The sequence below is a fragment of the Ictidomys tridecemlineatus genome, chromosome 2, assembly GCF_052094955.1.
Source record: "Ictidomys tridecemlineatus isolate mIctTri1 chromosome 2, mIctTri1.hap1, whole genome shotgun sequence".
In the NCBI taxonomy this organism is placed as follows: Eukaryota; Metazoa; Chordata; class Mammalia; order Rodentia; family Sciuridae; genus Ictidomys; species Ictidomys tridecemlineatus.
Genome location: NC_135478.1, coordinates 107,428,500 through 107,451,083, shown reverse-complemented (window position 1 = coordinate 107,451,083; position 22,584 = coordinate 107,428,500). Strand labels below are relative to the sequence as shown.

The window sequence follows — 22,584 nt, the reverse complement described above, 5'->3', positions numbered from 1 at the left end:
CAGAATCTCCTAAACGAATCTTATGCAAAGCTTTGGGATGCTTCAAAATATGTATACAAAAATGGCATAATGACAAAAGCTTCCAGAGAATGCAGCCCTTCTGATCATGCATGCAGAAGTCTAGTGGCATGTAAATAAGGCTCTCCAGGACCAGATTATTCTAGGTTTTATCTCCTAAAAAAATGACTCTGAACGTGTGAGGCACTGGATTTGATCTTCAACACCACATAAAAATAAACAAATAAAATAAAGGTATTAAAAAATGACCCTGAAATGAGATATTTATCCATTAACACCTTTTACAGATGTGCAGCTACTATAGTATCAGTGCTCAACAAAGTTACTCCTATTTACTGATTCCTTCTATGAAATTGCTTACCTTGCTGATTAAAGCAAACTTACCCTGAAGGTGTGAGCTGTGCCAGCTGGGCAGCTGATCATGCCAAAAGGCTTATATATGTGCTTATGAGAAAACTGTTCTCTCTGTAAATGGAACAAAAAAAGGAAACTGCCTGGGAAATTTGCTGTGATGCATCTTCCATTTCAGACTGTCTTAGTTAGATTCAAGGATAAAGAGGAGTTAGCATAACTTTAAAACCAAATTCTCTCATTGCAAAGTTAAAACCAGAAAACGCCTAATGTTTCTGTGTTTGTATGATGTTCCTATGAATGCAGAGCACTCTTCTTGTGGATGTCAATATCGTAGTAGTTACACTTTCAGAGTCACATATGCTGTGGAAGATGAGCAGGTACAAGATTAGTTTAGTAAAAGCCAAAAGGTTTATTCATAACTTCCTCTTCAGAATTCACTTTTTTAAAAAATCCCATCTCCCCCCACCCCAAAATGAGACCCTTCCCCACACCGATTCCACCCAAGATGACTGCTCATTAGAGTAGTTTCAACATGATTCCCTCATCTGAGCTTCAGATACTGCCTTCTCTCCTTCAAGAGTATTTAAAATTTTAATAAATACTGCATGGAAAATATAGGAATTCCCAAGCACTGTGTTTCTATGCATCACTTCATTTATGTACTTTCTGATGTCCAAAGTACCCTTTTCTAAAGCTCTTTCTTACCATGCATCTGTCCTGGCTGAACTAACAGATGAAGAATAAAGACTGATATCTCAAATAAAAGTTTCCTCATATCTTAATAGGAAGGAATTTACAAAAGTAGAGTGAAAGACTCCTACCAAATGAAGAGTATTCTCAGTGTTATAAGAACAATTTCCTCAATAGTGATTTTGTCTTCTGATAGAGAATGAGCAGCTAGAATGGCTTTCCCATTTTGGGACTCTTCTGCAGGATTTTGAATAAGGTGTGGATCACATCTTTACATTTACACAAGGCTTCCTTCTGAGAGTTGTCTGAAGGGAAAGTGAGGCATTACCTTTTGCTGTTTACTGATGAATTTGTTCTTAGGTTTTCTTTATAGTGTGTTCAGCAAGAAAAGAGTGGTAATTAAATGACTTTTCATAAACATAGGGGTTGTCCAGTGAGTGTGTTCTCTGGTGCTTAGCAAGGTTTGAACTCCAGCTGAAGGATTTGTTGCACACTTTGCAAACATAAGGCTTCTCTCCAGTGTGAGTCACCTGGTGCAGAATAAGGGAGAAGCTCCTGCTGAAGGCTTTGTTGCACTCAGCACAGGTGTAGGGCTTCTCTCCAGTGTGGGTCTTCGTGTGCTGCGTGAGAGACGCATGCCAAGTGAAGACTTTTCCACATTCGTCACATTCGTAGAGCTTTTCTCCAGCGTGGACTCTCTGGTGTTTCGTGAGGAACGAGTGGCAACGGAATGCCTTCTGACACTCAGGGCACTCGAAGGGGGTCTTGGTCGTGTGGATGCTGTGATGTCGAGTGAGGTGTGAGGAGCGCCGGAACGCCTTCCCACACTCAGTGCACTCGTAAGGCTTCTCTGCAGTGTGTGTCACCTGATGGCGAATAAGTTCAGAGCCACTGCTGAAGGCTCTCCCACATTTCCTACAAACATACTGCTTCTTCCCTATGTGAATCCTCTGATGTCGGGTGAGATTGGAAGCACGGCTGAAGGCCTTTCCACACTCAGTACATTCGTAGGGTTTCTCCCCAGTATGTGTTCTCTGGTGCTCAACGAGGAAGGAAAGGTAACTAAAGGTTTTATTGCAGTCCTTACACTCGTGGGGTTTCTTCCCTGTGTGTATCATCTGATGTTTCACCAGGTTTGAAATCTGGCTAAAGGTTTTGCCACATTCCTTACACACATACGGTTTCTCTCCAGTGTGAGTTCTCTGATGTAACACGAGGGAAAACCGCCGACTGAATGTCTTCCCACACTCGCGGCATCCATAGGGCCTTTCTACTGCACAGATACTCACGTGTTGAGGCAGAGCTTCTTGGTGAGGGTCTGCCACTTTCCCAGTACATCCCTGATTTCCTTGAAGTGTGTCAGGACCACCCTTGCATTTCCAGGTTCCTTTAATGCTGGAATACATGGGACCTTGGCTTAGTATTCTTCCCATCATTAAATACTGGGATGAGTCATCATGAATGACATCTTCTGGAGAAAATTCTTGGATCTCAACACTTGACTCTGACACTGAAAGATACAAAAAAAAAAGCAAATAAGGCAATTTTTTTTTCTGTATTAAGTAAATTTAAAAGCCATTCCTTTTATTTACTTACTTATTTTGAGACAGGGTCTCACTAGGTTACCCAAGCTGGGCTTGACTCATGATCCTGCCTCAGCCACCCAAGTGGCTGAGATAGCAGGCCAGACTTGGCTTTTTCTCACCACCATTGCCCCACCTTTTTTTTTTTTTTTAATATTTTTTAGTTGTAGATGGACACAATACTTTTATTTCATTTGTTTTTATTTTATGTGGTGCTGGGGATCAAATTCAGAGCCTCACACATGCTAGGCAAGTATTCTACCATTGAGCTACAGCCCCAGCCCCTTCTATTTTTTGTTTTGAGACAGGGTCTCACTAAGTTGCCAAGGCTGGCCTCAAATCTGCAATCCTGCCCTAGCTTTCTGAGTTGCTGGGATCACATATGTGTCACCACACCCAACTCTGCCATTCCTCCCTTTTTGATGAGAGAATTGGGGGGAAATTAAAAATAAAATTTAGCAATTCCACGGCTTTCATAGCTGCTATATTTAGCTGTGAAGTCTGAGCAGTGTGCCCAGTAATCAGAAGAGACAAGGTTAATTGAGATATGGACACACAGGGGGAAAGACTACATATAAGTAATGAAGGAGAGGGGGACAAAGACACAATCATCCAGGAGACAGATGGTCATGAAGGACAGGAGTTCATGTTCAGGTCTCTGTTCAAACTGCACTGGTTGCCAGAATGATCTGAAAGTGGCAAGTCCATGATGCTGCTAACGAACACTGTAAGTGTTCTTCAGGTCCCACAAGACATCCAACTGTGGGCTGAGTGCCATTTGGAACATCATACAATACCTGGGCCAAGTGGGAGGAAAGAAAAGTTTCTCCAAGAACTGCGCACTGACTCAGCCTTCTGTGCGGACAGGAGGCTCAGCATTGGTGCAGCTGTCTTCCCATCCAATACCTTTCACAGTCAGGCACGGCTTTGATTTCCTCAAGCCTGAATTTTAGGAAACGACTTCATTTTTCATTTGGAACAAAATTTTATAACATAAAACTGTGATTTATGTTCTTTGTGATCCTAGGGATGGAACCCAGGATGCTTTACCACCGAGTAGTACCCTAGTTCATTTTATCTTTTTTTTTAAATTTATTTTTTGTAGTTGTAGTTGGACAAAATAACTTTATTATTTATTTATTTATTATTTTTATGTGGTGCTGAGGATCAAACCCAGGGCCTTGCACGTGCAAGGCGAGCATTCTACTGCTGAGCCATAACCCCAGCCCCCTTTTAATCTTTTGAGACATGTTCTAGTCAGCTATTTTGCTGCTGTGACTCAAAGATCTGACTAGAATAGTTGTAGAAGAGGAAAAGTTTATTTGAGGGCTCACAGTTTCAAAGGTTTTAGTCTAAAGAAGGCAAGCTTCATTCCTTGGAGCTCAAGATAAGGCAGAACATCATGGCAGAAGAGTGTGGCAGATAGAAGCAGCTCACATGGTGATCAGGAAGCAGAGCAAGACTCCACTCTCCAGAAACAAAATATACACCCCACAGCCACGACCCCAATGAACACTTCCTCTAGCCATACCCTACCTGTCTCCAGTTACCACTCAGTTAATCCCATCAGGGATCAATTCACTGATTAGGGTAAGACTCTCACACCCCGATCATTTCTCTTCTGATCCTTCTTGCATTGTGTCACACATGAGATTTTGCAGGACACCTCATATCCAAACCATAACAAGACAGGATTTTCATTACATTGCCCACACTGGCCTTGAACTCACAATTCTCCTGTCTCAGCCTCTAAGCTTCTGGAACTACAGATATGCACCACCAAGTTCGGCTGAAGGGGTTTTTAAAAAAATATATTCAAATCCTCACTAGGCAGGTGGTGCATGCCTGTAATCCCAGTGACTCGGGAGGCTGAGGCAGGAAGATCACAAGTTCAAGACCAGCTTTAGCAACTTAGTGAAACCCTGTCTCAACATAAAAAACAAAAAGGACTGAGGATGTAGTTCAGTGGTTAAGCACCCTAGGTTGAGTCCCCAGTACCAAAATAAATATATATGTGTGTGTGTGTTTTCAAATCTTTATTCTTAGGAAATACACAAGTATGTAAGGGTAAAATACCATGATATGTATAATTTATTCTCAAATGTTTCAGGAAAAAATGTAAACCAAATGATAAGGCAAATGTGGCAACATGTGAGCCGTGTAGGTAAAGGGCATGTGGGTATTCTTTGTGTTATTCTTACAACTTTTCTGTAAGTTTAACATTATTTCTCAACAACATTTAAAAATTCACTATTCTCCTGGGCTGAGAATCTAGCTCAAGGGTAGACTACTTGCCTATCATGCATGAGACCCTGGGCTCTACCCCAACACCACAAAAAATAAAACCAATTCATTTTTCTCTCTAACATAGTTTGACACATTTTGAGGGGGAAGGAATGCTATTCCATATTATCACTGTTAACTTTTAGGGAAAAGTAAATAGACCTTATGCCTTTTGCCGGGGAGGTTACCTGGTATTGAATTCAGGGGCGCTCGACCACTGAGCCATATTCTCAGCCTACTTTGTATTTTATTTAGAAACTGGGTCTCACTGAGTTGCTTAGTGCCTCACTGTTGCTGAGACTGATTTGAACTCGAGATCATCCTGCCTCAGCCTCCTGAGCCGCTAGGATTACAGGCATGTGCCTCTGCACCCAGCAACCTTGTATCTTTAATGTCTGTTTTAGTAATGAATCAACATCTGTACCTATGCCGTACGCACATACGCACACAGAAATACAGGATGATTACAAGAGGGGAGACAGCAAAATAGCTTCTGGAATAATGATCTCAATAAAGAGAAAATTAAATTCCTTTCCTGCCGCTTTCATAAGCCAATTACATGTCTACTGAGTATCTGTGTAAGAGCCGTGGGGTTCCTGACAAATTCTCTTCAGAAGCTGAGAATATCAGTAAAGAGAACACAGAAGAAAACATTAGCTAATGATATAAAATCAAAAGAATACGTTCATTATATTTAGAGTAAAAATCATAAAAAAAAAGATGAAGTATGAAAATCTATGACACAGAAAAGAAAGGCTTCATCAAGAAGACTAGTTAGAGTTCAAATCCCTGAATAAATCTGCACATTTAACGATACTGGAAAAAGCTGTGTTAATTACATGGATCTAGGATCATTTTTGCCTATGAGTCCCCAAAACAATGAGTAAAAAAACACAACCAAGAAAACCAGGTTTAAGATATTAACATACAAACCACATGTGGTAGCACACAACTGGGACACACAGTAGTCCCAGCTACTCAGGAGGCCCTAGCAGGAGGATCTCCAATCCCAGGCCAGCCTGGGCAACTAAGCAAAATCCTGCCTTGCTGGAAGCCAGGCATGAATTATGGGTCTGTTGAGCCAACACAAGGCAGGGAGGCCACTTTTCTGGGGACTCCTGGTTCGAGAAAGCCCAGGTCATGCTGGTGCTCTGCCTCAGCTCCAAGCCCTAGGTTCAAATGCAGCTGCCAGAGATGGTATAATCAGACACCAAACAACTTGTCTTCCCATCCCCACCCTGTCTTCCTCGAGAAGCCTGCCACATGGAAACTTCTGATGTACTTCCCCTTAAATAAAGGATCTTAAATAAAGGATTATTCAGTTCCAGTTCCTCTCAGGGCTGGAAAACCCACCAGGAATCCCACCTTTAAATCTAATTTCTGGGTTTTTTGGTTTTTGGGGTTTTTTTTTGCTACAAATAGAAAACTAGAACTTTATTGGTGAACTTACACTATTACCAAGGAGAGTGAGGGTGGGAGGAGCCAGGCTTTTTAAAAAGTGTCTGTTGTCTTTTATTCCTTACTGATTTTTTTCAGACTTTTTATTTTCCCAGATAGTATACATTTCCAAACAGTAATCTGCTCTACTGGGGTGCTAGTAACCTCAGCACTGCCTCAAGAAATAGAAAACAGCTGTGAAAGTAGCCCAGTGGCGAAGAGCCCTGGATTCAATCCCTAGTACGGGGACAGAGCAAGAGGGTATCAAAGAAAAAAAGAATATAGAAAGAAAAACCATTCAAACACTGAACAAAAGAAAGAAAGAGTGGTTACAATAATTTCAGACAAAGCAGACATCTAAAGAAGAGCACTGCATGAGAAGAGTCCTCAAGGCTGGGGTGTAGATCAGTGGCAAACCATTTATCAAAAGTGTATGAGGGGAGATCCAACATGGCAGCGGGTTCGGAGAGATCAAGTCTCTGACCTCTTCAGCTGCACGAGCATAGGGAGTCTTAAACCATCTAAATGCTGTTTGCTCAGGAGCACTAGGCAATGCTGAGCGAACAATCTGCGAATCTCAGAACACACACCAATCCTGGAGTGGCTGAATTCAGGCTCCCGATCGCCTGCATCTTGCAGACAAACTGCTGTGACTCAGCACTAAACGATCCCGATCCCACTGAAACAACTTGACGGCTTTTCCTGATCCTGTGGAGGTTAATACCAACCGAGCCTCCATAGGCAGTGGCCACAGGATTGAGACGGGGCTTGGGAGAGTTGGTCAGGACTGACCCGTTGCATCGGTCGGCCAGCAAAGGAAATGAACTGTCGCTGTCATTCGCATGGGATATCACCATGGCAGAGAACTGACGTCATCAGAATGCGGCAGAGGAGATAACTTCACTGAAACCAGCAGCGGCAGGTGAGTAACCCCCTAGCCCGCCTCCATCCACACAGCGGGGAAACCTTAAGGGACCCTCCCAGCTCTCCCGTGAGCACGATAGTCAGACCAAGGGGACCCCCAGCTACCGCTCCCACCAGCACTGACAACTGAGGTCTCTTGCACCAGCTACCAGGGGCATGGTTACCAGAGGGCAAGCGAAATATGCTGAGGGTTCTTAGCCCCAAGCTCCACAACCTTAGGGTCTGAGGGACTGGCAAACAGGGAGAGAGTGCCTAGTCGTTCAAGAAAATAGGGCTCCTGGGAGCAGCAGACCTGGTGTGTAGCCAGTATTGTGGTGAGCATCACCTGTGAGCGGGGCCTGGCTGGAGGAAAAGTGAGGAAGTGACTAGACACAAGAAAGGTCCCTAGGCAATCAGGATTGGAGACCCGCCCAGTCGTGGGGAGGAGCTGTTTCACAGTGATTGGTTCCGGCGTATTGACAGGAGAAGCTTGGCCTGGTGGGCAGAGCTCCACCTACTGGAAGAGAAGTTAATTGAACTCTAAGAGTGCACTTTATCAATTTTTTTGTTTTTTTTTTTTAATTTTTATTTATTTATTTATTTATATTTATTTTTTTATTATTTTTTTAAATTTTTTTCTTTTTTTTCTATTTTTTTCTTTTGTCTTTTCATTTCTTTTCAATTTCCTTGTCCCCCTTTCCTTGAATTCTACCTGTTTACTCTCATTCTCTTTAGTGACTTCTTCCCTTCCCTTCTAATACCTTTCCTCCCAAGCATCACGACGCTGTTTATGTGTAATTTACTAAATATGTACAGGTAAATGTTCCGAGGCGTTATATAGTGCTACCAAGTCCCAAGCTACCCCCAAATACTCCAGACCATTCTCCTGTTAATATCCCTCGTCAGTAGAGCGACCTTCCAAGGTTGCCAAGAGATACCAACCTCAATACCATCACATCATTCAACCTAAATATAAGTCCTAAGACCAAATCGCAGACCACTATATGCCATCAGAATCCGTACACAGTTTAGGAAACGAATAAATCTGCATTAAAGTGCAACAAAACTCATCATCTCTAGTCATAGTCTCCCATCACAAAAGACAGACTCCAGAGACACACAAAACCAAATAAATTTATAAGAGTAAATAGTAACTCAGCAAACAGAACAAGAAGTAACATGAGCAGCATGAAAAAGCAAGGAAGAAAAGGAGTACAAACAATGCAGGAGAGCCTAAATATACAGGAAGACCTAGAGGCATCAGAAAAATGGTCAAATAAAGAACTCAAGGAATACCTTAGACAGATGGAATGGAATCTTAAAGAGGACATGAGGCAGCAAATTCAAACAATGAAAGAACACATTGAAAATGAACTACATAAACAGATAAAAGAAGCAAATAAGCATCTTTATCAGGAGATAGAGATTATTTAAAAAAATCAATCAATAATTCTAGAAATGAAGGAAACTATAAACCAAATTAAAAACTCAAATGAAAGTATCACTAACAGAGTGGAGCAAGTAGAAGCCAGAACATCAGATAATGAAGACAAAATATATCATCTTGAAAAGAGTCTAGCCAACTCAGAAAGGCTGGTTCCATCCTCAGCACCACATACAAACAAAGATGTTGTGTGCGCCAAAAACTAAAAAAATTAATCAATAAATATTAAAATCCTCTCCCTCTCTCTCTCAAAAAAATAAATAAATAAATAAATTCATAATGTCAAAAAAATGTATGAGGCCCTGGGTTCCAGCCCTGGAACCCCAAAAATATTATTACAAATAAAGAATACTCCTAGAAAACATTATAATTCTTAGTGTGTATTCACATCACAACAGAATATCAAAACAGGTGGGGCATTTTATACCCAAAAGGAGAAATACAACCGGGCACAGTGGCCACACCTGTAATCAAATCAGCTCAGGAGGCTAACGCGGGAGGATCATGAGTTCAAAGCCAGCCTCAGCAACAGAGAGACCCTAAGCAACTCATTGGGACCCTGTCTCTAAATAAAATTCAAAATAGGGCTGGAGATGTGGCTCAGTGATCGAGTGCCCCTGAGTTCAATCCCCAGTACTCAAAAAAAGATGAAACAGAAATAGATGAATCCACTATCACAGTTGAAGACAATTGAAGACTTCTCTATCAGAAATGCACAGATCCAGAAGGTAGGAAATCAATAAGGACACAATTGACCTCAATGACACCTTTAATGCACTAAGTATAACTTCTATAATGTTCTCGCAAAAACAGAGTACACATTTTCTCAAGCTCACATGGAACTTTCACCAAGACAGATCACATTCTGGGTCATAAAACAACCTTTACACATTTGAAAGAGTAGAAACCATGACATATACTCCTAAGACCACAGCAGAATTAAATGGAACAAGAAATCAGTGAACTAGAAATAAAAAACAAGGGTTAAATGGAAAATTTCCAAATACATGGAGATTAAACAACACACTTCTAAATAACACAGAGGTCAAAGAATAAATTGCAAAAAAAAAAATTTCAAAATACTTTGACACAAATGAAAATAGAACTTACCAAAATTAGCGGAATACTGCGAAAGCAGCGATTAGGTGGAAATACACAGCAATGAATGCATCTATGTATTTAAAAAGAAAGATTCAAAATCAATCCACTTTAAGAAGCTAGAAAAAGAGCAAATTAAATCCAAAGTAGACAAGAGAAAAAGAAAAATTGGAGCAGAAATATGAAATTGAAAATAAGATATTGGATAGGGAATGCCGCACTCTGGCTGGGCACAAATCATGAGCCACTGAAGCAGGAACAAACTTTATTTCTGAACTCCACCAGCACACTCCACACACGCTCCCCAGGAACTCCCCTGAATGCCACACGGCTCCTCCAGGAAACCCCAACCAGAAAATCCTGCCTCCAGCACTTCCCCAACCAATGAGAACTCTTCAGGAATCCCTGCGAGAGCTCAACCGGAACTCAATGGGAACTCCGCAAGAACTCAAAAGTCATCATCTAAATGACTTGCTGGCGTCACCTCTCAACCACTACTTCTGGCAAAAATGCCATGCGTCATCCCGACTCGGCTGTGGCCCTCAACAAGGGAAAATAAAAAATCAATAGTAAGATGCTAGCCACGTTAATTAAGGAAAAAAAGAGATGACACAAATGTTGGTGGAAAAGGGTCACTTCATATCCCCTGAACATTAAAAGAATAGTAAAGGAATGTTCTAAGCAACTTGGTGCCTATGAATTTGATAAACCCACATGAAATGTCACAATTCCTTAAAAGACACAAACTGTTAAAACTCAGACAACCTGGGCTGGGGCTCAGTGGCAGAGCACTGGCCTACCACAGGATCCTTAGCACCACATAAAAATAAATAAAATAAAATAAAGGCATCTGTCCATCTACAACTGAAAAAAAAAAAAAAAAAGACAACCTGAATAGGCATGTATCAATTAAAGAACTATATCAATAATAACTTTCCTGAACAGAAAGTACCACGTCCAGATGGGATCACTGGTGAATTTTTGCCAAATTCTCTACACTCTCTTTCAGAAGACAGAAACAAAGTGAATACTTCCTAACTCGTTCTAGAAGGTCAACGTTACCCTAATACCAAAGATATTAGAAGAAAAGAAAATTATAAGCATTGTCTCCCATGAACATCATGTAGAAATCTTCCCTGAGTAGTTGGCTCTCTGTATCCACAGATTCAACCACACATCAAAAATATTCAAGAAAGGGCTGGGGTTGTTGTTCAGAGGTACAGCACTCGCCTAGCATGCGTAAGCCACTGGGTTCGATCCTCAGCACCACAAAAAAATAAAGATATTGTGTCCACCTACAATTAAAAAATAAATGTTTAAAAAAATTCAAGAAAACAATTACTGAACATGTATATAGACTTGTCATTATTGCCCAACAACAGTACAATAAATTCCTATAGAATTCATGCTGCGTCAGGCACTATGAATAACTTAGAGGTGATTTAAAGTGCACAGGAGGATGTGACAGCTCATATGAAAACTCTATGCCATCTGAGCATCTGCAGGCAGACAGTCCTGGATCCAACCCGCCACAGGTCTAAAGGGTTACCTGTATTAGCAAGTCAGACCCAACAGCATATAAAAAGAACCACACCCAGCACCAAGTGGGACTGATTGCAGATATGCAGGGCTGGTTTAGCATTTGAGAATCAATTACCTTAACACAACACAAGAGGCAGAAATCATAAATCCACAGCTACAAAAAAGCACCTGCCGACTCCAAAACCCACTCATGACAACTCCTGGCAAAACAGGAATGAAGGGGAGATCCGTCAACTTGATCTAAAACCCACAAAGCTCAAGTTGACATCATGCAGAATGGTGAGAACTAGGAAGCTTTCCTGGTGAGACCAGGAGAAGAAGGATGTGCCCCAACCACTGCCTTTACACATGACACTGGACATCCCAACCGATACAGCAAGACGCAACAGAGAACACAGTCATCCCTCTGTATCCACAGGGACCGGTTCCAGGACACACTCTGGACAATAAAATCCATGGTGCTCAAGTCCCTTTATATGAAATGCACTACTGTAGCAAGGGACGTCAATAACGGGGAAGTTGTATATGTGTGGAGACCACGGCTGAATGGGTATTTTCCTCTCAATTTTGTGAACATAAAGCCATCCTAAAGTAAAGTTTGTTATTTTCAAAAAATCCTTTCAGTATTTACAAGAAAAAAAATTAGTCTAGAAAGGTTTGGGGTATTTTTATTACTGCAACAAAGTTCAAGTGATATAAATACACAAATTCACTAGCTTTGGCTGTAGAGAAGCAATATAGCTTGTTAGCAAGGATTGGGGAAAGTTAGTTAAGAAAAAAACTCAGTAATAATTACACAGGAATTTTACAAAGAAATTTAAAAATTTAAAAATCTCTCCAGTTAACTCCTAAATATCTAGTTTAGCTCAATATCAGCATCACCTGGTAATTTGTTCAAAATGCAAATCTGGCACTCTACCCCCAACCTACTCACAGAATTTCTGGGAGATGCCCAGGAAGGATTTGGTACTTCTCCAGGTGACTTTTGTGCAGACTAAAACTTGAGGAGCACTGAGATATCTTTCTTCAGCTCCATAAATGATACTCAGGTGTCCCACGGAGACCCAAAACACAAACTGATACACTCTTGAGCCCCTACACAAACTTGCTCATCATTCCCTTCTTAGGAGATAATACTACCAAGCAAATGATGATGCCAACCATAATTCCTGAACCTTCTTCATGTCTAGTCATGTTCATCTATTCAATTACTATGTCCTGTGGATTCTATGTCCTTATTTTGTTACCAATCTTTCTGCCTCCCTCGACTACCTAGATGTCTCTATTGATCTTATTAGAGCTAGACTAGGTTATGGTAAAAACTTTTAAATGTAAAGTGTTTACTTTAGCCAAGCATGGTGGCACACGCCTGTAATCCCAGCATCTCAGGAGGCTGAGGCAGGAGGATCCTGAGTTCAAAGCCAGCCTCAGCAACTTAGCAAAATCCTTAAGCAATTTATCAAGATCCTGTCTTTAAATAAAATATAAAAAGGGCTGGGCATATGTTTAGGGTTAAGCACCCTGGGTTCAATCCTGGTATCAAAAAAAAAAAACAAAGATGCATGTTTATGATTACACATCATTACTGTCTCTGTGTGATATTTCACAATAAGGAGTTTTCAAAAAAAGATACAGAGCCAGGCATGGTGGTTCACAGCTATAATCCCAGTGGTTCAGGAGGCTGGGGCAGGAAAATCCCAAGTTTAAAGCCAGCCCCAGCAACCAGTGAGGCCCTAAGCAACTTAGGGAGACACTATCTCAAAATAAAAAAATAAAATAAAAAGGGCTGGAGATGTGGCTCAGAGATTAAACACCCCTACGTGCAATCCCTAGTACTAAGTACCCCCAAAAAATGTAACAGGAAAGCCAGACATGATGATGCACACCTGTATCCAAATTACTCAGGAGGCTGAGGCAGGAGAACCACAAGTTCAAGGCCAGTCTGGCCAACTTAATGAAATCCTGTATCAAAAAATAAAATAAAGGCTGGGGTGGGGGGCATAGTTCAGTGGTAGAGGACCTGCCTAGCATGCTTAAAGCCCTGTTCAATAGCTAGTACTGGGAAGAAAGACAAAATTTCCAAGAGCCACAGTACAGTAGTGAAACCCAAGCAATTCCTCCACGCTGTCCCTTTTCTTACTTCCCCAATATGTGATCGCATTGGTTTTGGATTTTGTTTGTTTTTTTGCCCAAAAGATGGCAAATGCCTATCACCCCAGCTACACAGGAGGCTGAGGCAGGAGGACTGCTAGAGCCCACGAATTTGAGACCAGCTTGAGTAATGGCAAGACCCTATCACAACAACTAACTAAATGAATAAAAGTTTAGAAAAAGACATCTTTACTGTTTAACTTGCATTTGAATAAAGTCCCCTGTACATGTTTTCCCACTTAACTTTAGTCCACATCAGCACCTTCTTCCTAAGACCTTCTCTGCATCCTCTTAGAAGTCTCTGTACCAGGACATTAATGACAACTACTCTCCTGACAGCAAGAGATGTTCTTACAGCACATCTCCTGTTCCCTCTTCAGGCCTTATATGCTGCTGTTTCCTAAACACAGATGTCTTCCTTTTTCCTCAATAGGACCATTCTCTAAAGGTCACTGTGCCTCTAGTAGACCTCTGATTCAGCACCAGCTATAGAGGTTACAGAACTTTTTCTAAAGACATACAAATATAGATTCATATTTTTTCCATAATAAATTTTCAAGAGTGGGCATGGCCTTATTTATTTTTAAAGAGGTTCATCAGCCAGGTGCAATAGCACATGTCTATAATCCCAGTAGCTTAGGAGGCTGAGGAAGAAGGATCATGAGTTCAAAGCCAGCCTCAGGAACTAGTAAGGCCCTAAGCAACTTAGGGAGACCCTGTCTCAAATTAAAACATAAAAAGAGTTGGGGGGCTGGGGTTGTGGCTCAGTAGTAAAGGGCTTGCCTTGCATGGGTTCAGTCTTTAGCACCATGTAAATAAAAATAAAGGTATTGTGTCCATGTACAACTAAAAAAATTTCTTAATGTTAAAAAAATTAAAAATAAAAAGATGGGGCTGGGGCTCTATGGTTTTGCACCCCTAGGTTCAATCCTCAGTACTAAAAAAATAAAAATAAAGATACATCTGATCAGCAATTGCATTGCCAACCAAAGGTGAAGAAGGCATTCAGAGCCATTCTCAGTTTATTTATGGCTTCAATTTTTACCTCTTTGTGTAAGATCCCTAAATCTGCATCTCTAGCCTGAACTTTTTTCTAAGATACATTCCAACAACCATGGCTGAACACCTTCATTTGTATCATCCTCTAATCCCATCAAGTATATCTCAAACTTATCTGTCATCTTTTTTCTAAAACCAGGATTTTCCTGGGGCTAGGGTTGTGGCTCAGTGGTAGCATGCTTACCTAGCATGTATGAGGCACTAGGTTCGATTCTCAGTAGCACATACAAATAAATAAAATAAAGGTCCATCAACAACTAAAAAAATATTAAATAAATAAATAAATAAAAACCAGGATTTTCCTGTTTTTTTTTTTTTCTTTTCAATCCCTACCCAGAATATTCCGGCCTAAAATACCAACTTGAAATTCCTTCTCTCATTGTGGAACTGCTAATCTCCAACTCGTGTTTCTTAAAAACACAAAAAGGCCACAAATTCTTTGATAGTTTCAATAATTTTGTATATCATTTAGTCTCTGTATTGCCTGAGAGAAAGTCTTGATAAGATTAAAATTTCAGTTAATATTAATACATGAATAAATGAATCGATCATCAACCAGCCAAACAACAATGATTTAATCTTTCCAAGATGACTAAAAAGAACAGCACTATAAACTATACATGACTTCTTATTTAAGCAACAGACACATTTGCTGATTTGAAGGAAGAAAGGTGAGATAGCAGGAGGCACAGTGTGAGACAGCAGGAGGCACAGTGAGGCCAGGCCTGGTGGCCACACTGCATCCCAACAGCTCAGGAGGCAGAGGCAGGAGGGTCACGAGTGGAAGCCGCCTCAGCAACTCCACAAGACCCTGTCTCTAAATAAAATATGAAAAGAAAAAAAAAGAAGGGCTGGGGATGTGGTTGAGTTCTCTCATGTATGCTGTGAGCAAGACTTCATCATCTCCACATCGTTGGTATGTTTGTGGGAAAATTCCCAACTTGCATTCTAAAAGTATTGCCTTCTCATTGACTAATGGTGCTGTTACTTTAAAAACTTTCCCTGGCAGTTTCTACCTCACCCACCTGAAGGGAGATATCTGCTCACGTCTCCTTTTCCCAGCCAGGGCTCTTTCCCTTGCTCCAATAAGGAAACCACATCTGGCTTAGAAATGGAAAGACCTGCTTACAAAAAACAAAATAAATTCAAAGTCAGTCCTTAAACTCTAAGAAAAAAGGGACCATTAAAATAAGTAGCAGATTGAAGTATGAAAAATTTGAAGATTTGATGATGTTATACTTCCATCTGATGAAATAATTTGTAAAAATCCATTTCTAACATCTATAATAAAGATAAAATTGTGGCCTGTTGGCAATTGGGAGGAATACTCACCCAATGAAACCAGATGGCTGTAGTTCTCCAACATTACACATCTATACAAATCTCTCTGAGTAGGCTGAAGCCAGTTCCACTCCTCCTGGGAGAAGTCTACAGCCACATCTCTGAATGTCACCAATTCCTGAAATGACACAGATGTCTTTACAACCAAGATCTATGCCTTGCTAGTCCCTGATGAGTCTCACTGTGGAGAACGAAAAATGTGCAGAGTCGTGACAATGAGAGGTTCCAGAATTATAAGTATTTTTCAACTAACAATCTAGCTTCTCCCACCCTCCCACACTAGGGATCCAACCTAGGGCCTCAAGCATGCTGGGTACTCACTGTACCTCTGAGCTACCCAGGGCCTCAAGTGTGCTAGGGACTCATTGTACCACTGAGCTACACCCCTCAGACCCTTTTATTTTGAGACAGGGTCTCACTAAGCTGCCCACACTGACCTAAAACTTATGATTCTCTGGCTTCAGCTTCCTGAGTAGCTGGGATTACAGGTGAACACCATAATGCCTGACTCTGCTTAGCTTATTGTTTTGTTCAAAAGAAGAAAAACCGTAAGTGATTTGTTCTAAGATGATTTAATTTTGTTCAAGATTTAGGACTATATACATGAACAATAAGAATATCACACTCTAGTTGAAAAAATTCTTTTTTTTTTTTTTTTTAATATTTATTTCTTAGTTCTCGGCGGACACAACATTTTTGTTGGTATGTGGTGCTGAGGATCGAACCCGGGCCGCACGCATGCCAGACGAGCACGCTAACGCCTGAGCCACATTCCCAGCCCCGAAAAAATTCTTAAGATATTATATTTCATACTGGGCACAGAACACACCTGTAATCCCAGCGACTCAGGAGACTGAGGCAGAAGTATTGCAAGTTCAAAACCAGCATTAGCAACAAATGAGTGCCTAAGCAACTTAGCCAGACCCTGTCTCAAAAAGAAATTTTTTTTAAAGGGGGCTAGAGATGTAGTGCAGTGTTAAACACCCTGGTATCCCCACCAAAAAAATACATTTCATGAATGTTATCAAATAAACAATGTCTGTTTTCCTTAGCAACAGCCTATCTTAAGATGATTTGGCCTGTTTCATGGTAATAACTGGCTGAGGAACATAGAAGCAACACCTCTGAAATGGGACATGTGCACTCACTTTTGTTAATGTTGTCCCAAAGAAATAGTTGTGAAGCATAACAGCAGTCAACAACATCGCAGAACAAGGAAGATAAGCAATGTACATACAGCTCCAGGAAGGAGCCTAAATTCTTTCCCTCAGGGTTGGGGAATAATATACAAGCCTCTGCTTCAGAGGCTGGTTTTGAACTACTTAAGTGATTCGCCTAATTAACTCTTAAGATATGAATGAGAATTTAAAACGTCCCAAATTTTGAGCTAGAATGGAGGTCAGAGGTAGAGCCCTTGTCTAATGTGCAGCAGGGTTCTAGGTTCAATCCCTAGCGCATAGCCAAAAAAAAAAAAAAGAAAGAAAATTCTAGAATTAGTGGCAGCATCAGATTGATGGCAGTTATTTTTTAGTTTCAAAGTTTTTAAAAAGTGATAAAAGGTTAACTAATAAAGGAAATAGTAAGATCCTCCAAGATAGCCTCTGGATTTGGAGACAACTGTAACAAAAAGTAGGACAGGCATGTGGAAGCAAAATCTGGTGCGTTAATTTGGAATGGCTGACCCTGTTATGTCCACTCCTGTGAAACACAATAATCAGACAAGCATTTAGCCCAAATGAGATAAAAGCACTTAATGTCAAATCTGAAAAATGAGTTCTGTGACTTCAGGAATTTTGCTATTGCTGCATCCTCCAGACAGGTGGGGTCCTGCATCAGAATCACTTGGAGGGACTGTGAAACCACAGCACAAGGTTCCCATCCAGAAAGGGGGGGGGGGTGTCTCCAGAACTTTCCTCCATCAAGTACCCAGGGGCTTCCCCAAATCACCTACAGAACTGCTGAAAGATGCTCCCTAAAGACTTGGGGAATACGTGAGCCAGCAGCCACGGGAGGGGCGCCCAGAAGGTGAGCGTTCCTTCCATCAGCCAGGAACAGCAGCATTTGGAAAGATACCTGCCCTCTCCAGCCATCCAGCCTGCAGTCCAAGAGCCCGGCCGGGGCAGACCCCGCAGTCCAAGGTCAGGCCAGAGCCGCGGTCCAAGAGCTTGATCAGAGCAGGGCCTGCAGTCTAAGGCCAGGGCAGAGCCCGCGGTCAAAGCCAGTGCGGGGCCTGCAGTCCAAGAGCTTGGCTAGGGCAGACCCCGCAGTCCAAGGCCAGGTCAGAGCCGCGGTCCAAGAGCTTGGCCAGGGCAGAGCAGCAGTCCAAGGCGAGGGCAGAGCCGCCTGTACTACTCGGCCTTCCCGCGCGCTGGCGACCTGAGCCTGAGCCAGCTGCGCACCCGAGAGGAAATGGGAGTCAGCTTACCACAGACATGGTTCAAGAGGCTCCGGGAAAGAGCCATGCAGCGCGAAGCCGACTTGGTGGGGAGCCGCGAGCCTCGGGGGCCGGCGGGTGCTCCTTCGGCGCAGCAGCTTAGCCAGGACGCCGCCTCCTCCCCTGCGGCTCAGCGCAGCTTCCGCCGAGGGACACCGCTGTGGGACAGGTCTCCTCACTGCAGGACAACTCTGCAACAACCAAGCACCGGCCTTTGCAGCACCAACACAACCACAATCAACTCTCGGCTTAGTATGACCTCCTAGACGCTCTACTACAACTCCCAGCATGCCCCGGGACCCTACCAGGAAACCGGAGCCCAGAGAACTTGCCTCCTATAGGCTCTACTACAATTCCCAGCATGCCCTGGGACCCTACCAGGAAATTGGAGCCCAGAGGACCCGGCTCTACTACAACTCCCAGTATATCCTGGGACCCTACCAGGAAACTGGAGCCCAGAGGACCCGGCTCTACTACAACTCCCAGGAGGCCCCGGTATCGGCCACAAAACCAAGGACCAGAAAATAAGTCTCCCAGATGACCTTCTACAAACCAGGACAGTAACTCCTAAGACTGAAAACCGACCCCAGGGGACCACACTCCCTGTGTCTCTACACAACTGCCAGCCCGCCCTGGACTCCAAAAGGAAACCAGAGCCCAGAAGACTACCTCCCTGAGGTCCTACCGCAGCCCCCAGCCTGCCCACCTACAGGAAACCAGAGCCTTGTGACTGTTACAACAGTTAACAGTCTGGCCTGCCCCTACAGAGCTGCTGAAAGATGCTCCCTAAAGACTTGGGGAATATGTGAGGCAGCAGCCGCGAGGGGCGCCCCTGCCCCCGCCTGTCCCTACCTGTCCTGCCTGCACCCTAAGAGGTGCAGAAACTAGCGCTCTGGACTCACTGAACCCCTAGGATGCTGCCATGTCTGATAGAGGAGGACGCATGAGGACCTTCCAATATGTAATGACATCTTATCCAGAAGCCCACTAGGCCCAGAGAACAGTGAACTGATCTTAAAGGAATCCTTCCTTCAGCAATCTTTTCACCTGAATGTCCTCTACCCAGTATTTAGAAATTACTTTTGGGGGTTTTTGTTGTTACTGTTGTTGTTGTTTTGGTGTTTTGTTTGGTTTGGTTTGGTATTCAGGATTGAACTCAGGGGCACTCAGCCACTGAGCCACATCCCCAGCCCTGTTTGGTATTTTATTTAGAAACAGGGTATCACCCATTGCTTAGAGCCTCACTTTTGCTGACTTTGAACTCACAATCCTCCATTTCAGCCTTCCTGTAAGGGTCCTGCAGAGCGTCGGAGGGAAAGACCACACAAGAGACTGGCTTCATGCAGTTGGCAAAAGGGGATTTATTGAACCAGCATGCTGGGGCTCAAGGCTCACTCAGGAAGGGAGAGCAGCCCAGAGCCCAGAGCAGAGGTCAAGCAGAGCTTAAGTACACTTTTTGGGGAGGGTGGGGGGGGCTTTGCATACATCAGAACAAATCATCATGAGGCACGGGAAAATTGAACAACAACTCTGAGACAGGATTAGTACATTAATTGGCGGGAACAGTCTGAGCAGGGGTGATTGATCACTCCTGAGCGGGGTACACATTTAAACTGATTGGTTTTGGAGCCTGGATGTTTATGTGCCAAGCTACTTGGAGCCCTTAGCTAATAAACAACCAGGGAATCAATGGAAATATTTACTGGGCAGTTCAGGTATTGTCCTAATAACTACAGAGATTATAGGTTTCGGGGATTGCAGAGGAATTTTAACAATACCTGGCCTATTTTTTTTTTCAGCCCAAGCCTTTCAATTTAGAAACTTTACAATGCCCAGTCTTTTACACTTTAACTCAGACTCTTGCAGCTTAGAAATTTTACCTTTACATTCCAAGCCAATGGGATTATAGGCATGGGCCACTGCACCTGGCTAGAAATTATTTTAAGTTAAAGTCATTGTACTACAGTGATATGTGCATACCCATGTTTATTATAACATGATTCACAGTAGCCAAACTATGGAACCAATCTAGATGTCCATCAACAGAAGAATGGATAAAGAAAATATGGTACATACACACAATGAAATTTTTTTCCAGCCATAAAGAAGAATGAAATTATGTAATTTGCAGAAAAATGAATGGAACTTGAGTACATTACATTAAGTAGCTTCTAGCATGGGGGGTAGAGCAAAGAGCTCTCCAGAAGGCCAACCAATGAAAGCAGCCCTGATTCTTGGGCATGCAATCTAGCACACCCTATGGAGCTCCAAGTGTCAGTAACAGGGAAAGATGCCACACAGAGTTTGTGATAGACCCCAGGGGAGAACCACAGGCCCATCTCAGCTGCTCTGTAGGAAAATCATCTGGTGGTGGACAATTTTATCATTTTAGTCTGTTTTCTGCTGCTATAACAATACCTGAGACCATGGTAATTATTTTTTAAAAGGTTCATATAATTCCAAGTTCAGGAGGCTGGGAAGCTCAAGATGAGGTAGATGCATCTGTCAAGGGCCTCATGCAAGTACTGGAAAGAAGCAGAGAGAGACAGAGGGACACAGAGAGAGAAAGGGGAAAAGGTGCCAGATTCACTTCATAACACCACAGTCTCACAGTACAGTCACCCAGTCCCAAGAGAGCAAGAACCTGCTCCCTCGAGGAGCATGAGTCTTCCTTAGCCAGGCACAGTGGCACAGGCCTGTGATCCCAGTGACTAGGGATGCTGAGATAGGAAGACAGCAAATGCAAGGCCAACCTCAGCAACTTAAGGAGACCTTCAGCAACTCAGGGAGATCCTGTCTCAAAAATAAAAAATAGAGTTGGCTATGCAGCTAAGCAATAACAGTGCATCATCAGTAAAGTGCCCCCTCAGTTCAATCCCCAGTATTAAAAAATAAAAAACAAATTTGAAGCCCCAACACCTCCCAACACCACCGCACTGGGGACCAAGATACAGCATGAGTTTGGGAGGGGTGGCCACATTAAAATCATTGCACATGTGCTCTTGAGAAACAGCTCCTGGTGTGTCATCAGGACCTGAGAGATGGAACATCCCATTGCAATCCATCAAGTGATGTGGTCACACTATCCACAAAGGGCTGAGTCACACCAAGACTGCAGCGTCAATGTGGACAGGTGCAGCCATTACCCAAAGGGATGCCTCCCTGAGGGCTGTAACCCCCACTTCTATAGCAGCACTTATTTCCACTGCCGATGGCCACCTATTGCCCTGTGCAACCAGACAGGAGAGCCTCAGTTCTGCATGGAAGCAAGGCAACTCACTTAAGGGCAACTTGTCACAAAGGGAAGCTACTCTTCCTCAGATGCATGAAGCTATCCACCTGTGGAAAGTGGCCCAAGGCCTGCAGACACATGGACCTGGTGCACGGTCCAGCTGTCTGGACAGGGCCTGGAAGGGGAAAGTTGGACCAGGGCTTCAGTAAAAACAGACCTTGTAGGTGGGCATGCATGGAGATCTTCATGTTGCACATAGATACTGATCAGAGAACGTCATGGAAGAGGCTCCAGACAGCCATGAGAGCAACCAGATCTGGCTAGGGGCTGCTACAATAGCGCTGGCCCAGCTGGCTCATGAACAGGCAGCTGTGTGGCAAAGAGGGCTTTTGTGCTGGGCCAACACCCAAGTCCCGTTTCCATGGCTGTTTCAGCCACTGTCGGCAGTAAACCTTCACCAGAGGCCACGGCTGTGCCCCTGGAGGTACGGTTCCTGAAGGATACCAGTAAAAATGGGCCTCACGTTGGCCATTTGGGTTGAGAAAACCCAGCGGTTTGTTCTTACAGGGCAGATTCAAGGGAAGGTTTTATTCGCTGAACATTGGGCCTCAGCCAGGACAATTACAAAGACTTAGTGTGCTATGCCATTTGGGGACCCAAATAACAGTGCATCAGATGAGGGGACCCACTTTGAAGCAAAGGAAATGCAAGACGATGCTCAGGACGCGAGGATCCTCTGGACCCAGCACCCTCACAATGGTGCTGTACTCTGAAGAGCTCTGCTGGAGGTGTGCCTGCAGCAACCAGGCAGGCCAAAGATCTTAGCATGGCTCTGCATGCCCAAACACCTGGCTGAGAGCAGAACACCCGCCTCTGTGACCAAAGACCCCATGGGGAACCTTGTGCCTCATGTGACACCTCTGGGGTCTGCGGGGATAGAGTTCCTGACTCCTTTTCACCACAGGTCAGAGCATGTGTTCCAAGCCATCAACCACAGATGCCCTGTGGGAAGTCT

General features: G+C 43.1%; 1 protein-coding gene across 5 annotated transcripts; it reads right to left on the bottom strand.

The window, feature by feature from the left end:
• Positions 1-761: 761 nt before the first annotated feature.
• Znf140 (zinc finger protein 140) lies at positions 762-18,668 on the bottom strand. Of its 5 annotated transcripts, none has more exons than XM_078039520.1 (4): positions 18,329-18,662; positions 15,895-16,021; positions 15,588-15,686; positions 762-2,572 (listed from the first exon to the last, which is right to left on the bottom strand). In XM_078039520.1, exons 1-4 carry the CDS (start codon positions 18,335-18,337, stop codon positions 1,419-1,421), a joined length of 1,389 nt encoding a protein of 462 aa, XP_077895646.1. In that variant the 5' UTR covers positions 18,338-18,662; the 3' UTR covers positions 762-1,418. The 5 variants fall into 5 exon arrangements, with proteins under 5 accessions (XP_077895646.1, XP_077895647.1, XP_077895649.1 ...); XM_078039521.1 differs by having other exon boundaries at positions 1,392-2,572; positions 15,588-15,683; positions 18,329-18,668; XM_078039523.1 differs by lacking the exon at positions 18,329-18,662 and adding an exon at positions 17,977-18,312 and having other exon boundaries at positions 1,392-2,572.
• Positions 18,669-22,584: the final 3,916 nt, after the last annotated feature.

Bases quoted from the DNA above. Each gene is read 5' to 3' on its own strand.
- Znf140 (XM_078039520.1), bottom strand. The intron at 15,687-15,894 runs GTGAGTATTCCT...GTTTTTTGTAAG, and splicing joins CAGCCATCTGGTTTCATTGG to CAGGTCTTTCCATTTCTAAG. The intron at 2,573-15,587 runs GTGGGTGAGGTA...TGTATCTTTCAG, and splicing joins GAGCAGATATCTCCCTTCAG to TGTCAGAGTCAAGTGTTGAG.